General features: G+C 34.9%; 1 protein-coding gene across 1 annotated transcript in view; it reads left to right on the top strand.

Annotated features, from left to right (window-relative positions):
- The window catches only part of cntn5 (contactin 5), a gene marked incomplete at its 5' end in the record, with an annotated part of 143,570 nt that overhangs the window by 72,169 nt on the left and 53,117 nt on the right, over nucleotides 1-18,284 (top strand). Inside the window, 3 exons of the mRNA XM_079373669.1 lie at nucleotides 3,097-3,241; nucleotides 14,273-14,400; nucleotides 15,710-15,885. Coding sequence (XP_079229795.1) covers nucleotides 3,097-3,241; nucleotides 14,273-14,400; nucleotides 15,710-15,885 — 449 coding nt within the window. The remainder of the gene's footprint in view (nucleotides 1-3,096; nucleotides 3,242-14,272; nucleotides 14,401-15,709; nucleotides 15,886-18,284) is intronic.

Genomic DNA, 18,284 nt, shown 5'->3' on the forward strand with positions numbered 1-18,284 from the left:
CCGTGCTCGAGCAGTTGTAACGTCAACAATTTATTGCAAGCAATCTCGGTGCTCTTTGTTTGGATGTAAGACTGAACATAAGAGTCTTCATTTTCTCCCAACATCTGAGCTGCTGAGGATACTGTGGATTACTTATCCTCAATGATGTGCCTCAATATCTACCTAAATACGTGTATCCCTCCAGACTCCTTTGTGAATGTCATGTCGTTATAGTGCTTAGCGTTTTAACGGTATTTGGGTGCATGTATTAAGATTTTTTCAACTGATCAGTGCTGCGCTTGAGAGATTTGTTCGGTATACGCAATGCCTTCTTCTGGAGACGGGGTGGGAATATGCAGCTTATTTGCATTTAAAGCGATACACTCTAAAACAGCTCTTTTTTTAGACACACCCCCAAAAATGACATATTTCAGCTGTTATAATAAATGATCTGTTGGGAATTTTGGGCTGAAACTTCACAGACACATTCTGGAGACACCCAAGACCATTATTACATCTTGTAAAAAGGGGCATGATAGGTGCCCTTTAATACCAGGTGTAAACAGGGCCAAAGGGACTATGGAGGTTGTCAGGAACATTAAAATGTGATTAGATTTTCATGATGCACAAAACAAGTAAAAACCATAAACCATTTTGGTTACAGAGTTTATTTTAATTCAAACACAAAGATTTTTTTCTGAGGAATCTAAGATAATTCTTACATTTGTGTTGGCCTACAAAAAATACATAATAATTATATAAGACATCATGTAGCATTTGAAAGATACAGCTCATTAAGAAGAAAATGACCATTTCCCCAGCCAAAGACTTAGGTTTACCGCAGACAAGAAATGTTGACAAAAATATATATTTTTTGAAAGGTTAAAGTCATTATTTTTTCTTCTGAGAAGCAAGTAAACATCTTACATACACTCTTAAAAATAAAGGTGCTTCACAATGCCATAGAAGAACCATTTTGTTTAAATGGTTCCAAAGAAACTTTAACATCTGAAGAACCTTTCTGTTTCACAAAAGGTTCTTTGTGGCGAAAGAAGGTTCTTCAGATTAGAAAAAGGTCAGAAAGACATGGTTCTTTAAAGAACCTTTGACTGAATGGTTCTTTATGGAACCAAAAATGGTTCTTCTATGGCATCGCTGTCAAGAACCTTTTGAAGCACCTTCAGTTTTAAGAGTGTAACTTCTAAAAGTAAGTTCTAAATGAAAAAAAAAAACTTTAAATAAAATAAGAACATCAATCACCTTTTTCAAAAGTTTACATCCCACTAGCTCTTAATGTCTTCTCCAGCATCAGTCAGTGTTTCACTCTTTGTAATAGTCCTTCAGTGGTCTTCAGTTTGAAAAGACAAATCTCAAAATCATACAGTCACTGTTGGAAAGTGCAAATGTTCAGAAGATGATAAGAAGATTAAAACAGTCATGGATCATCCAGGTAACAACACACAGTATTAAGAATCAAGTGTATGAACAGGTTCATGTAAATTGTTTGCAAAATGATAATATGGAACATTCTTTTCATTCATTTTCTCTAATGTTCGCAGAAGAGTCCCAATTATGATATTTCCAACCTCGTTTTAACAATCCAGTCCATTGTTTCCCCATTTACACAAATTAGGAGTTAAAGATTGAAGAAAAGTTTTGGGTGATTTTGTTTTAACTTCTTTTGTCTTATTTGAAAAAATAAAAAAGTAATAACTTTTGAGGCCCCATTGTAAGTTTTCTTCATCCCCTTATTGGGCCCCGGCCCCCTGCTTAGCTATCACTGCATTAAAATCAGCACTAAACTGCATTTGATTTTGTGACTTAGCAAATGCGTTCTACTCATCGAATGCATCAGCTTGCCGAGAAACTCCCCGCAGACAGATTAGACATTTAACAGTAATTATCTTCAAATGCGCTTGTCGAGGGCTGAATTATTTTTATCGTTTAGCCTGGAAATGTTTTACTTCTGGTAGTCACGCATAACAATAAAGCTACTAATTATGAACCCATCATTCAGAACGACAGCAATGCCATCATTACAATCATTCCAGAAAACTTTATCTCCCTATAGAGTCCCACAAATCCTCTGTCTCTGAAAACAGACCTGTTATTTTATTAAAAAAATCACTCATTTATTAGTTTCCTACTGCTCTTGTGGGCTCAGTAGTTCTACGAAGTGTACAAAGAGGCAAGATAAATGGTGTCACATGTGAATATTTACAAAAGCATGCACATGTCATTAGTTGAGCAGTCCCAGCTTAATTACATTCTTGAACAAATGTATGAATTATGCATTGCATATAACAAATTAAATTTTTATATACTGGGTATACAATTTATAAGTTTGTTCTGGTCTCTTAAATGATTTAAAATAGTCACTTCATCTCGATTTAAACCATTATGAATTACTTATACTGTGAAACACAATAGACAAAATCATTGATTTGATATATAATGAAAGTAAATGAGGACTAAATGACAAAAAAATCACCATAAAAGTGGTCCGTACTCATGTTGCATGGAAACAATTGTCAATACATACATTGAAATTTCTCTGTATTGTTGCATAGAATAAACTACATAAGAGTTAATGCCGCAGTTCTCATTTTTGGTTGATGTTGTTGTCATTATACCAAGATAATTGATATTTTACTGCTCAGTGCTGCAATTGACCAATCAGAATCAAGTGTTTTCCAGACATCTGTTCACCCAAAAATGAAAATTGTTATCATTAGTTGCTCCAAACCTGTGTGAGTTTATTTCATCTGTTGAACACAAAAGAAGATATTTTTAAGAATGTCGGTAACTAAACAGTTGACGGTAGCCATTTACATTTAGTATTTCTTTTCTCCATGCTATGGAAGTCAATGGTTATGTCAACTGTTTAGACAGTATTTTCATCTTTGAATGAGCTATCCATTTGACTTAACAGGGTACTAGTGGCGTGATATTTTTTTCTTCCATGTTTCTTTTTTTTTCTTTTTTGTATGTAATTGTCAGGGTTTTTTTTATATGATCACTGATGCGTAGTCCTACGACAAGAGTTTATAGCACAATTTTCATGTTTGATTTAACAAATCCTTTAAGGTGAAACTATGTGTTTGTTTTCATAAACAGCGTCAGCTCCCATGTTCAGCACCAACCCTATCCGGCTCATCGCAACCGTCGGAAAAGACGTGTCTCTGGAGTGCCGTCCACGTGCATCACCCAAACCCAGAATCTCATGGAGGAAAAACGATAGGAGAGTCCAGCCCAGCCGAAGGTGAGTCTAAATCCCAGCTGAAGTGCAGTTAGCTCTGTGACTCTACATGTTTTGCATGAAAGTGTGATAATTATCAGGATTCAGGATGAAGCAGTGGCAGTCCACTCCTAAGGGTCCGTGTTTTTAATTGATTCCAATTAAATATGCCCATAAACACGCATACATTTACATGAATCTGTGTGCACAGGGGCTTTAATCAATGTTCTTGTCCAATGATTACCGGTCTCAAGCTGGGTTCGGCTCTGCTGAGGTGCAATGTGATGACAGGTTTGTTTGCACTCTCAGAGCTATTAGGCAAGTTTGCTGTGCAGGGTTGCATTGTGATTGATGTCATGTTGATTTCTTATTTATTAGTTTGTGTGTTATTAGTGTGTGTGTGTGTATGCTCAGTAGAAAAAAATGGCACTTTTGTTCAGTGAGGATTCTTTAAATTAATCAAAAGTGTCAAATTAAAATAATTTTAATTTTACAAAAAAATATATATATATGAAATCTTTCAAATAAATATTATTTTTAACTTTTCATTTAAAGTTGGAAAAAATTTAGTGTGGTTTTCACAAAAATATTGATCAGCACAACTTTTTTTTACACTGATAATAAGAAGAAATGTCTCTTGACCAATTCAATATTAGAATTATTTCTTAAGGATGAATTCACACTGAAAACTGGTGTATTGGCTGCCGAAAATTCAGCTTTTGCATCACATGAATAAAATTGCATATTAAAATGCATTATTATTGAAAACATTTATTTTAAATTATAATGATATTTCATAATAAATACTGTTATGGCATAATTTTTCAACATTTTTTATGTGTAGTTGTCCATTTTTATTTATTGATTTACTTATTTAGTACGGTCACTGATACTCAAAAAAAATACTTATTTCAGTCTTTTGTCCTTATTACAGACTAAGATGCTGTGGAAAGGATGATATTTTAAAACGTGCACATTAGAACAGAATGCAGGGTTAAATGTAACCCATTTGAGTCAGTTAATGTATGACATTCTGCTTTATTCATCTGTTAAGGTCTTGTACATGTAACCTCATTAGAATTAAAATATAGCTTGTTTGAGCCATAATACTGTAGAGCCTGTTGGCTGATAGCTCATCCGCTGTAGCCGTTCATTTATGCATAATCTTAAATCAGCATGAGGAAAATGAGCGCTAGCCCATGTACAAGCTCTTGATGGAGAAGACATGCCACTCATCATGAGTGACAGATCTGAAATTATCGGCCCCCGTCGAGCGCTGTAGGCTACAAGTCTGTGAAAGGGCTGCAGTTTAATAACTGAGAGTCTTCACCACTTCACCACAGACACGTCTAGCCGCAAGGACCTTTTCATCTGAAAGAATTAATATTATTAATATTATTTCCATGGTGTCATTAGTTGTTGTGATGGTTTATAAAATAAGCTAAATAGGAAACTAGGACAGTTTTTTTAATGCAGCATAAAACAAACACTGAGTAGAATGTATTAGTTTTAGCCATATTACTAAATGATGAAATCGATGTTCAATTGAACTCATAGCCTTGAGTGTCAAAAAAAAAAAAAAAAAAAATATATATATATATATATATATATATATGTGTGTGTGTTGTATGGGTCAAAATTGATTGATATTGATTGTTCTTTTATTGTTCTAAGAGCTTCAATTGGACAACTTTAAAGGGGACTTTATATCTATATATCTATATATATATATATATATCTATATATCCCTTTTAAAGGTTGATAAACCTAAATATTTTGCTTATCTTAATTTCACTCAAAAATAAACATTCTATCATCATTTGCTCACCCTAACCTTGTTCTAAACTTTATAAAACTTACTTTCTCCTGTGGAACACAAAAGAAGTTATTTTGAGAAATGTGCCTGTCCAATAAAAAGTCAGTTGTTTTGGGCCTTAAAGGGGTCATCGGATGCGAAATTCACTTTTCAAGTTGTTTGAACATAAATGTGTGTTGGAAGTGTGTGTACACATCCATCATATAATGATAAAAATACACCCAGTGTTTTTTTTTTTGTTGTTTTTGTTTTTTTATCCCTATTTGATCTTTACTTAATGTCCTAATTATTTTTTTAAATCCCCTTTCTTAAATCAGGCTGTTCTGAGATTCCTGTCCGAATTATGTAGTTCTGCACAGACCGCTCCCACCATAGTTGATTGACAAGGCTGTCTTACCTTAGACCCGCCCTGAGTGAGCTGAGAGCTGTCCACCACTGTGTCGACTCCGGTGCAGGGGAAGATAAGATGGCTCTGATTAAGCGATTGAGGTGTTTTGTTGTTGGATGTAATAATGAATATAGCAGTCGTCATTTACTCCCGACATCTGAGCCACTGAAGACGCAGAGGATTAACGTTAACATACTTTTGCTTTGAAGTGAATGCGCCGATCCCCAATCTGCGTAAATGCATCTATGTTCGCGCGAATCATTCGTGATCCAGCTTCATCAAGAGAAGAAGTGAGTATAAGGGGTTTTTTATTAATCTTTCCAAATCGCCTATCCTAATAATGTACTAGTTAGTCAGTTTCGCAGCTAAAGTAAACAGTACTGCTCATCACCCCATGGAAGAGAGGGGCGGGATCAGCAGGGCTCATTAGCATTTAAAGCGACATGGACTAAAAAACGGCTTGCTGAAAATAGAACTGATTTTGACAGGGTGTTTTTAACACTAACATTGAGAAAATTTAACCAAAGTATGTTATAGACTTTTAATTAAGACCCTAAAGATCATATCAACTTGTGCAAAATGGGCATCTGATGACCACATTAATGTATGGACAAAAATGGCTGAAACAAATATGTAAATTATGATAGAATATTATTTTTGTGTGAACTATCCCTACGAATTAACACTATGCATAATGTGGTTGGTTACATTTTTATAATTTTGTATTTGTGTTCTATTTTCTCTGCTGTTCATGATAGACTCTCTCTTTACAGATTTTTAAGTGCCGTCATCCTATGAATTCACACCTTGCTTGCTTTTGAATGCCGTGTGGCACTGGCACCGATCGTGAGCTAATTTACTCCTGCCAAGACTGTGATGAAACCTGAAACACTTATGAAGCATGTGTCTCTGAAAGATTTGTAGTGCTTTAACATATTCCTATTACACTTTCCCAAGGTTCTCTTTTCTAAAGGATATGCATGTCAAAAGTCAATGCTGACATTTGCATTGCATAATTTTGCACTCATTTGTAACCTTTACATGATCACCTATTTTCATAATAAGATGCAAATTCACAAATGATCTTGATTCTATAAAGCCTACTGTCTCATATTTGAGATGCAAATTTCTAAGGCCTCTAAATGATCAAAACTTTGCTGAAAAAAAAACCTATTGTACACAATCTTTTTCATGCATTCAGTTGACTGATTGATAGTTTATATTTATTTTTAACAAGTAAAAGGCCTTTTAGTATTACTTTAAAATATGTAATTACTAATAAACTAAAATTAATTTAATTTAAATTATTAAACTAAATTAACATATAAAGTAAAATAAAATAAATATAAAAATAATTTTCACACAATTATATTTCATGGCTTTACAGGGTCAAGAATTGTATTGCCGTTTATTAAGCAAATTATTAATTCTGGGGTAAAAACAAGGTCACCAAGACCTAACTTTGTCCTACAAGTTGCAAAAGATTTGACAACAGTGAAACAGTTACATACGCCCTCACTTCATATTAAAAATCATGCCATACACACATACAAAAAAATCTGAACAAACCTTAACTAACAGGTTCTGGAGACCCCGAGTCCCCAATTCACCACATATTTATCACAGGCCGTGCTCGGTTGCAAGTGGACGCTGAAAAATTATTTACGAGCTTTTCTGCTGACAGTGGTGCCATTGCAAAGCAGGCAATTATTCTGAGAAATAGCCACTGGGATTTGCACTATTTTCCAATTGTCCTGCAAAATGGCTTCGCCAGCCCAACAGCCCCAGACCAGTCATAAGGCACAACAGCACGCGTGTACAGGCCTCGGCTCAGACCGCAGAGCGACGCTAAAAATGTCCACACGCAGCACAAAGCCGGCTCTCACCTTGACACCCTTCCTCACTTCCTGCTGCTTATCAAGCCGTAGTTCCATTCTCTCAAATCAATAATTCACAAGTAATGGTGTAACCAACATTCAGATGCTATTTGCCCTTGCAGCGGCCAGATGCCACAGTAGAGTCAGAACAAAATGTTCTTAAGGTCAGCCACGAGGTTTTTCAGCGTATGTTGAATCGTTCATAAAGTGCTGCAGACACATCTGAAATGATGTTGTCTGCCGTGTGATAGATGTTTGTTTGTACACGGTGACTACTGATAGATGGGAGAAGTGAACAGCCCAAGAATGCTCCGTTTTTTCAGGTAACAAGGTGATGAATGGACTTTGAGCTCGCGTGATCTGATATATTGCGTGCCAAATTTGTCTGAGTCATGCAATTTATTGTATTTTCTTTTTTGTGACATGGCAAGGACAGATATAGTTATTTCTTTTTCTGCTTTTTGTTATTTTAGTGCTGCAATATCTTTTATAATAGCGTGAAGGACGTTTTACAGGGAAGCTGTGTAAAGTATATCTGATTATTGGGGCAATGACATGGTCTAGTGTTTTTAAAATGCAATGAGCAAATTTAGTTGAATAGACCTCTTGTTAAAAAAAAAATTATAGTCAAAAAAAAAAAAAAATGAAGGAAAAGCTTAATTAAAAGGATGATCCTCTTAAAAACTAACATTCATTTGCTTGGAATAATTATGCTTTAGAAAAAATATATACAGTATATGTAATAAGGTGGTTTTGTTTGTTTAGATTTTTTTTTTTTTTTCAATTCATGGAAAATCTTTTGACTGAATCAATGTCATGTGGTGCAATCAATGTGAAGAAACATGCATGATGATAATAATAATAATAATAATAATAATAATAGAAAAGCCCTTAATTTATGAATCAATAATTCACAATATTTATAAAAATGTTTTTTTTTTATCTTAAAATATATTTGTAAAATAATAATGATACTTATTTAATATATAAGGAAAATATTTTTACTTACACTACATGACATTAAATCAAAAAATTTTAAAAACAAAATTAAAGCATTGTTCAATATAAAATTAAATATAAAATTAAATATAAAAACATTGTTCTAAATTGTACCAGATTAGGGTTATGTGGCTAGTAACAATAGCAGAACCCTTTGTTTTTTGTTTTGTTTTGTTGTTTGTGTGTGTGTGTGTGTGTGTGTGTGTGTGTGCATGTTTATGTGGTTTATGAGGACACAAATTTTTATAATGACATGGGTATGACAGAGGTATTACAATATGAAGGTGGTTTATGAGGACACTGCCTATGTCCCCGTAATTCAAAAGGCTTAAAAAACATACTAAATGGTGTTTTTTTGAAAATCTAAAAATGCACAAAGTCTCCTGTGAGGACTAAGTTTAGGTGTAGGGTTGGTGTAGGGCAATAGCACACAGTTTGTTCAGTATAAAAACCATTAAGCCTATGGAGAGTCCCCATAAACCACAAAAACCAACATGTGTGTGTGTGTGTGTGCTGAATAAAACCCTTTTTATAAGGTTAAATAAAGAGGCATGCTTTGAAAATGTTACCTAGAATAATAATGCTGAACCTTTTTTTTATTATGCATTATGCATGTCTTATAACAAAGAAAAAAAATGAAAATGCAATAAAATCAAATGGATGTAGTGAAGGCCAAGTTCCAGTGAAATAACTTCACAATCCTCTATGATGCGTTACGTCCATCATTATGTTTTGGTGTAATCGAGGCACAGTTTTTCTCCTCAGACGATGAGATTGTGGGGTCAGACTGCATCTGTCTGGGTCACAGTGTGTCTTTTTCATTTGTTTAAGTAAAAGCTGTGATGTTTATGAAGGCCCAACGTTGCTTTTGTGAATAGTGATAAGTCATAGGATAGCTTTAATGTTTTCGTGACTGGGCATGTTTATTCATAAGCCCAAGTAATAATTGAAAACTCTAACAATATGGATCATCAATAATTCAATATCTCTGTCACATAATTGCTTAGTGGAGAAGAGGAAAGAAGTATCCTCAGCTGAACAGAGCTGGTCGCACTTAGATGCTCTGTTAAAAAAAAATTAAAATTAAAAACACACAATATGGCAAGCTATACTTTGGAATAAAGAACCCTAAACTCCAAAACAAAGGTTTCTAAATATGTGTGAAGAACCTTTAAAGAGTCATCATTCTTTTAAGTGTTACCAGAATGGTGTGCCAAGTCAGACATTTTCTGCTTCCTGTAGTGACGCTCACACAGTGTTTGCTAAATTATCGCAGATGAAATGGATTAGAAGCAATATTGATCAAATAAAATTGGTCAAGCCAAGCTCATTGTTAATGTTAACGTTTATGTTTTGTTTCATGTATTGGGTTTACTTCACAGTTTATGTTTTATGGATTATCACTGTTAAATAAAACTGCACCTGGGCTCTCTACATCATCTTCCTCATATTTTTAATGTCAGCTACATTACACAGGCCAGGTGGTTGCTTTCTGGCTTAAGTCAAAAAAGTCCACCCCGAAATGTTCTTTTGTTCTAGTGCTTCGATATGGCTTGTGTTCCTTCTTCAGTGTTATTGTTGAAGATTTTTTCCCTCCAGTTTTATCATCCATCAGATTGAAATAAGTCAGGCCGCTTATAAAAGTAATACACCCCTGCTCAACGAGAAGCATCATTCATGTCTTTGGCACAAACAGTGCCGGATGAGTTATTTGCTGAAGTGTAGAGTCTGTTCAAATCCCAAACCTTAAGAATAAACAGTAGTGAAGCAACCCTTAGGAAGCTCCAAAGTAATCAGATTTCAAATAATCAGATCAGCGCTACCAATGTTATGAAAAGATATATAATGAAATGGTGCATGAGCAACAGTTTAACGTAGAAGATCCAAGAGAGAATCGCATCGCTTGTTTCTGCACACTACATTGTATGAATGATAAAGGAGCTGCTCTTTTCCCACTTCAACTGTGTAGTTAAAATCGATTTTCAGTCAGATGATCGTTGAAATGAATTTTACAGACGTATTTGGACACGGGTGACTTTAGTGAAAGGATTTTCTGACATTAGCTGTATCCAAGGAAGACGTCTCTAGATGAAGAGAAGCTCAATCGTGAGAGGAGCAGGGGTGTGATCGAAGCTGCCCTGCGTTTATCTGGCATTGACAGCTGTGTGGAGTTAATGAAGGTTCGTAATTAACATGGATTTCCGCTAATGGTCAAGGGTTTTGTATTCCAAATGAAAAGTATTAATCCCATTAGTTCGAAAATACGGGCAGCCATTCTCAAAACCCCGCGGTCAATCCTTCACTAGCATCTCCAAAGAAGCCCTAGTCAGGGAAATGGAAAATCGGTCCATTGTAAACAAGCCTGTGATTATGTTCCGTGGTGTTTATCCAGCCGTTCCTGTACAGCGTGTGAATGTTTCGCACTCACTGCGTTTTCAAAGATGTTTCTCCGGAGTTGAGCGGGTTCTTTGCATCAAGTGGCCTAAAATATATTTTAGGTGGCTCTAAGGGGACATTTCATTTTTACTACTTTCATCACGAAGGCTAATTTGCATATTGCTTATACCCACCGGTCTCCGCCGCTCGTCCTTTCTGGCTCAACGTCCTTGTCGAATGTAGGTTCTCGCTTTCTCCTACTTGAAGGAACGTCTCTTAGTTGATTTCTCCTTATGAATTTTCCATGTACGGGTTTCACTTTGTCACGCCTCTGTGAGTTTCTGCCTGCCAATTCTCATCAGCGTCTGCTGGATCAGGGTGCTTTATGCTGTAAATATGAAAGCCAAACATTATGAGACAAATTAATGGGAAAGAAATTAGACTGATGGCTCCCTTTCGTCAAGACTGTTAGTTTTAGGCAGAAATTGAATTTTAATAAAATGATTGCTATGTAAATATTCATTGTCACACCTCTGCTAATCAAAGCACGGGCGGGGGGGATACTGGAATATACACCCATATCTGAAGGTTGCCTAGGCCAGTGTTTTAGTATCATTTATATGCAAAAACAATTTTATACTTTCAATTAGTTTTTATTATTATATTTTCCATCATTTAAATATTTGTTAAAATTTGATTCATTTTTGTATATACATATATGTCTTTAGTAATTTTAGTACTTCAAGTTATATGTAATCAAATATTTACTTTTTTACAATTTAATATTTTTTACTTCAGTTCATGTTTATTTCAAATAACTTTTTATTTTCAAATAACTAGTTTTAACAATAATAACCCAGATTCAGTGTTGGTTTTCCAGCAGTCTAATAGCAGTTTGGAAAACGTATGGCTTACAATGTGACCCTGGACCACAAAACCAGTCATAAGGGTCTTTTTTTTGCCTATAAAGTTGTTGTCCAAGTCCTTAGCAATGCATATTACTAATCAAAAATTAAGTTTTGATATATTTACGGTAAGGAATGTATAAAATATCTTCATGGAACATGAACTTTACTTAATGTCCTAATGGTTTTTGGCATTAAAGAAAAATTGATCATTTTGACTCATACAATGTATTGTTGGCTATTGCTACAAATATACCTGTGCTACTTATGACTGCTTTTGTCGTCCAGGGTCACAAATGTTGATTCTTTCCAGAGAAAAAGGAAGTACAAATGGTGTTAAGTAGATCTGAAAAGGTTTACAAAGTGGACTGAGACCCAATCTTGACTAAACTGGACCAAAAATAAGATGTGAATCCACATGTACAGTATGAATGCAGTGTTTTTTTTAACCATACTTAAAGAGGTCTGAGTTTGAGATAACAACTTTTTAGTGCATTCACTTTGTGCCACTTCAAGTGATGGCTTTTTAAGAGCTATAATATAACTGAGAGCCTGTTGCTCATATGCTCGAGTTCTCAGGTGGTCTCTTTAGAGCGAGACACTGTCATTTTTTTTTTATCTCTCCATTGTATTTTCCTGGACCTCAGACAAGAAATGACTTCTGTCTTTGTCTGAAGTTAATTCATTATACGGGGGCAGCACAGAGGTGCTCTCTGAAACTACTCTCAGAACAGTGAATGAGAGCGTACGATAAGATTAAAGCGAGACTCTAGTTATCTCTATTAAATTAAATTTTCCTTCCTGCTCTCTCTTGTTTTCAGAAAGAATGAAATGTCATTAGGAGTATATCTCATCTTGACTTCCACTCAAATTAACAGTATTCCGATTAAGGCCATTTGACGTACCGTATACTTGGGTGAGCATATTAATCATCAGAGCATTCTGTCCTTACCAACAGTAGCTATTTCACTTTAAGACCCGCTTGTGACTTAAGCATAAGCTAAATTATATAAATGGATATTATCCCTACACTTACATCTTCTAACTATTATAATTAGCAACCCTTTCATTGCTTTGAATGGTTTATTGTCTTTTGATAGCCATCAATGTACTAATCCTCACCAAAAGATACTATCAGTCAATTAACATTTTAAATGAGTCTATTGGCAATATTATCTTTAAATCTAGATGTTAAAATGAGAATGAAGGACAAGACTTGTTCGAAGAGTGCAAGTAGGACGATGATTCGGCGGTTCATTCCGAGATCAAGTTCTGACATTTTGTATGCTTTTCAAAAACCTGAATCTTTTAAATGTTAATTTAAAAAATACACAAAACCCTTTTCATGTTTGTGTTTGTGCTTATGACATATTTACAATTACTCAGAACTTCAGAACACTAAAAGACAAAAAGGGGTCCCACTTTTTATATTAGGCGGCCTTAACTACTATTTACTTACATCAAAAAATAACTACAATGTACTTATTGTGTTCATATTTTATTGCCAAACACCTTTCCTGCTACTGAGGTGGGATTTGGGTAAGGTTAGCGACAGGTTTGGTGGTATGGGTAGGTTTAAGGGTGGGTTAAGGACGATGTAAGGCAAGTGAAAAGAAATTAATCACAGATGTAATTACATGCAGGTATATTTTTGGTAACACTTTATTTTAAGGTGTCCATAATACAGAGTAATTACTTATTTAAGTACTTAGTAGTAGCCATTGTACTTACATGAAATAAAATGTACTTACCATATAACTAAGTTATGGAACAGAATGTACTTACAGTTTGTATTTATGTAGACGTAATAGGCAGCTACTGTTACACATATGTAACAGACCGAGTCTGTTACACAGCTACTTATGTAACCAAAAAGATTGTTATATGTGTTTCAGACTTTATACAATGTAGTTATAAATTTAAGTACACAAACATAAGCTACTTAAAATAAAGTGTATCAAGATTGTACTTAAGTGTACTTCATGTGTATCTATACTGTACAACTTATCCAGCTGCACTTTAGTTTGATTTATCCCACTAGTACACATCCTAAATACATGTAATACCTTTCTAATTACATTAAAATTACAGAATATTACACAGGCATAAGCTACTTAAAATAAAGTGTATCAAGATTGTACTTAAGTCTACAAGTAGCTGTGTAACAGACTCGGCCTGTTACATATGTGTAACAGTAGCTGCCCATTACGTCTATATTTTTTGCAAACTGTAATTACAGGCTGTTCCATAACTTAGTTACATGGTAAGTACTTTTTTTCCATGTAAGTACTACGGCTACTACTAAATATTTAATTAGGTAATTATTCTGTATTATGAAACCTCAAAATAAAGTGTTACCAAATAAAGTGTTACCTGTAAAATAATGAGGGCCAACTAATATAAAGTGGGACCCAAAAAGGATTTTTTTGGTGCACACTTTTAAACTTTTTAATCAAATAATCTTTTTCTTTATGTTTTGGTCTGAATGGTTACCATGTTTAGTACCAAGGTGTTAAAATGTGGTAATACTGTAGTACTTTCGGTATATTTGATTAGTTATTTAGACATAAATGTTACAGTTTCTTATTACAGGTACATGCTGATTAGTTTTTCATTATTTTTATTATTTCACCTTCTGAAGAAGTAGAGAAATGTTTTCTGTGGAACATGAATTACATCCTCCATTTTTAACAGGATCATGTTGCTTCGGAATAACTCCCTCCGCATCATTAACTCCAGCCGCTCGGATGAGGGAAGCTACATATGCTGTGCGGAAAACCAGTTCGGTTCAGCGGAGTTGACGACCGTGCTTCTGGTGAAAGGTAAGAGACCCTCATCAACCTCCAGCCCTCATCCCGTCGGTCCCATCCCGTGGTTAACCACACTAGAGCAAACAGAGCACCGCCTGACTGAGCCGGATGGAAGAGGAGTTCATTGCGGCTTATCAGGCGTGAAGATGTTTGTTTTGCCCGCTCAAGAATCTGCTCACAAGAGCATCTACTGTCTCCTAGGACAGCTATTGTTGGGGAGGTTGTCTTTACCAAGAAAACAGATAATAACTAAAAGGCATGGGACAGGTTGTCTTGATTTTATCACTGTTAGCGTATGTGAGTATTTGTTGAAAGGAGCCCTTGAGATACAAAATACATGTTACATGCAAAATTGCTATTTCATAACACATTGTACTGTACATGCGTCTGAGGTGCTGTTTGCATCTTGTATAAAAATGCGTTTTGGCACAATATATCAATATTGGAATTGATTGTTTTTGTGCGCTTTCTCAAAAAACACGTGATAATGCTCCCATATTATGTTAGTGGGCAGAGAGTAGGTGGCCTTTTGAGGCTATTTGAACACATTCATCCATTTGAGCGTTGACACTACAAATGTTATCCAGTCAAAGGAGTTTTCTACTACCTGGTCAAGCTCAACATGTTTTAAACCCTATTTGTTCTGTTAGTTAATGCATTAACTAACATTTACTAATAATGAGAAATGTATTTATTATAGTTTTTATAAATCTTATTAATGTTAGCTAAAAAAAATACAACTGTTCATTGCTCGGGTCCATTAAATAACAGATACAACTTATGGTTTTAATTACTAAAAAGTATTAGCAGATGTTGAAATTAACAAATTATTTAATTAAATCCCTCCCTCTCTCTCTCTCTCTCTCTCTCTCTCTCTCTCACTCTCTAGAATAATGCTTACTTAATGGCAATAAATATCTATAAATATGATTCGTTTTGAAATCCATTGTCTTTAACTCTTCAAATTTTTGCTCTTTGATGACACTGCATACGGACATCAGATGCCATTCGTAAAACACAAACTGTAAATAAAACAATAAAATAATATTGTTTTAATAAATAATACAATACAATTTACTGCAGCAATTTATGTAGGAACAATTTAGTAAGCTGACCAGCTGTTGCATATGTTCTGTTTGTCAAGGTTTGATATACTACTAGAGGATAAACTTGATGTTAGAAACCATTTTCCCATTTTCCCCTTACGAATTTACAATTATGAATTTTACCATAGTTTAATCATTCATTTGTTTTCCAAATAGTAACTGAATCCAGAGTTTCTGACATAGCTGCAGATGACTGAATGATGTTCATGTTTCAGAGCCCATGCGGGTGGAGTTGAGCCCCATCCGGGTGGAGGTGACAGTGGGAGAGAGCGTGGTGCTCAGCTGTAAAGTCACTCATGACCCCTCGCTGGACGTGTCCTTCCTCTGGCTGCTCAACAACCAACCGCTCAACACCCAGCAGGAGGGCGGTCACTTTGAGTACATTCAAACAGTAAGCGCCTTCACCACAGATGTGCCTCTGTGTACTTGTGCTGATGCTGTAGGTGACATATACTGGTAATGAACTTTGCGTCTGTTTGGTGGTCATCTGGATGTCACTTGCACTATGATATTTTTAAAGAATATGCAATACATCATTAATAAATGATTTATCGGTGGTATATTGGTATCAGTCAGTATTAGTGTTTTGTAAATTATTGGCATTGACCTGACTTGGCAGATTTTAAAAATAGCTATACATTTTTTTTAACATTCAAACAGTAAACTTTTTTCAATACATCACTTATTAGGGCTAGGGGAAAAAAATATTGAGATCTTAATATTAATCTATTCTCATTTTTATGGAACGATATCAATTCGTAAATCCCAAGAATCGATTAGTCTAGCCTGTTTTCAATTAATGGACGGAACACTGAAGGGCACTTCCCAACCAATTAATCACAATAAGCTTTGTGCTTTGGTACTTTTAATATGAAACCATTTCAAATTCCCTCAATTGTATTGTAGTAAACAATAAATGCCATTTTGGCACTGTTCAATGTGAAGTGACAGATTGCTGTATCGCCTCAGTTCAACAAACATGAATAAACATCCGAAGGTAAGTTAAAAGTATCCTGTCTCATGTAATCGCTCAATCAGTGTTTCAGCTCAGCAAAGACGTCAATATAATGGCTTGTAAACAATATGCATGTAACGTGACATTCACCTCAGAAAAAAAAAAACATGTTCGGTGACAAACTTATTAGTCAGAAAAATAAACTGTAGTGTTTATGACAACCACCATTTAAATGTTTATATTAAAAAAAGAAAACACAAAAAACTAATTGAAGTAGAAATATTATTATTTAATTGTAACTTTATTATTTTAAAAACGTCATTAATTATAATTTTAGCAGTTGTATAGCCTACAAATCAGTCCATTTTAACCTTCAATTTTATAGTAATGTAGTACCAACTGACTCTCATATTTTACAGCATTAGTTGAGAGATTTTTTTTCCTTCAGAAAATTTGGCATGTACTGTACCTGATATATATACAAATTAATCGATATTGAATAAAATCAAATCGAATTGGTAGTCAAATTGAATCACAAGCTTGTGAATGAGAATTTAATTGAATCATGAAATTTGTGTCAAAACCAAACCCTATCACTTCTATTTCATTTATATTTGCTCTTTAAGTCTTTGACCTCTTTTATCATAATGTGTATTTCACTGGACTTTCACTGAACAAGTGCAGTGTTATACCAGGTGAGCTACCAAGCAAGTTTACTACATCAGAAAAACCATCAAAATGTACTGGTTTATAAATGCACTATACTAAAAGTGAGAATATAGTATTGTTTGAGGAGTCATGCAAAAATAAACCTTTGTTAATCTGCCCCACAATCATAATTTGTGGCCACTAGTGATAATTTTACCTATTAACTGCAGTAAATTGCAGTGTTGTGGGTAACGCATTACAAGTAAATCAAGTTATGTAATCAGATTACTTTTTTCAAGTAACTAATAAAGTAACGCATTACTGTTTAATTTTCAAAAAAGTAACGCCAGTTACTTTGTTTCCCATTTATTGATTCTTGTCCCCATATTGAGAGAAATCGGAAGTACAGAGGTGTTGTGAGCGCTGTATAAACATGATGTTACTGTTCTAGACTAAATGTGAATGCGTATTAATTCACCCCACTTGCAAATAACAGATTTAGTATACATCAAATTGAACTAAAACAGTGAAATGCAAACTCAGAATATGACAAACCTGCAATAATTAAATATGTTAAATAACACAAATGTATCTAATCCCATTTTATTAAACAATGTATTTTGCTGCTAACCTTTGATAATCCAGTTCAACCATACTAATAAGCAAAAATGACTTTACATAAACTAACAATTGTGCGTCATTGTTTTTTTTTTATTGTTGAAGAGTGTTGAACCTTCTTCTCCTGTGTTCTACTGTACAGACGTGAATTAACTTTTCCTTGAGCCTGAGATTTATTCATTACAGTTTTTGGTGTGAAAGGGCTTTTACATTTGCTCTAAATAGAACTACGTATATTAAAAACAATCAAGCCCTTACTCGAGACACAGATGAACACATGAAGACGATCAGACCGGACACAGACACAGGGAAACGCAGGGCTTAAAAAGGGCAGACTAAACTAGATAATTAACAGCACAGGGTTGGGGACTAATTAACTGATGAAGACATGAAACGAGGACCGGGACGGGAAAACCAAATATGGGCATGGAAACACAGGGAGCACGTGGAAACAAGACACAGGGAAACAAAGTCTGACATCACGCCCCCCTCCATATACCATCCAACGGGGAGGGGGGTTGGGCGCTCTGGAGGCCTCCAGGTATCAGGGGGCAGGGCTACCTGCCTTC

The sequence above is a fragment of the Barbus barbus genome (genome assembly GCF_936440315.1).
Source record: "Barbus barbus genome assembly, chromosome: 23".
NCBI lineage: Eukaryota > Metazoa > Chordata > Actinopteri > Cypriniformes > Cyprinidae > Barbus > Barbus barbus.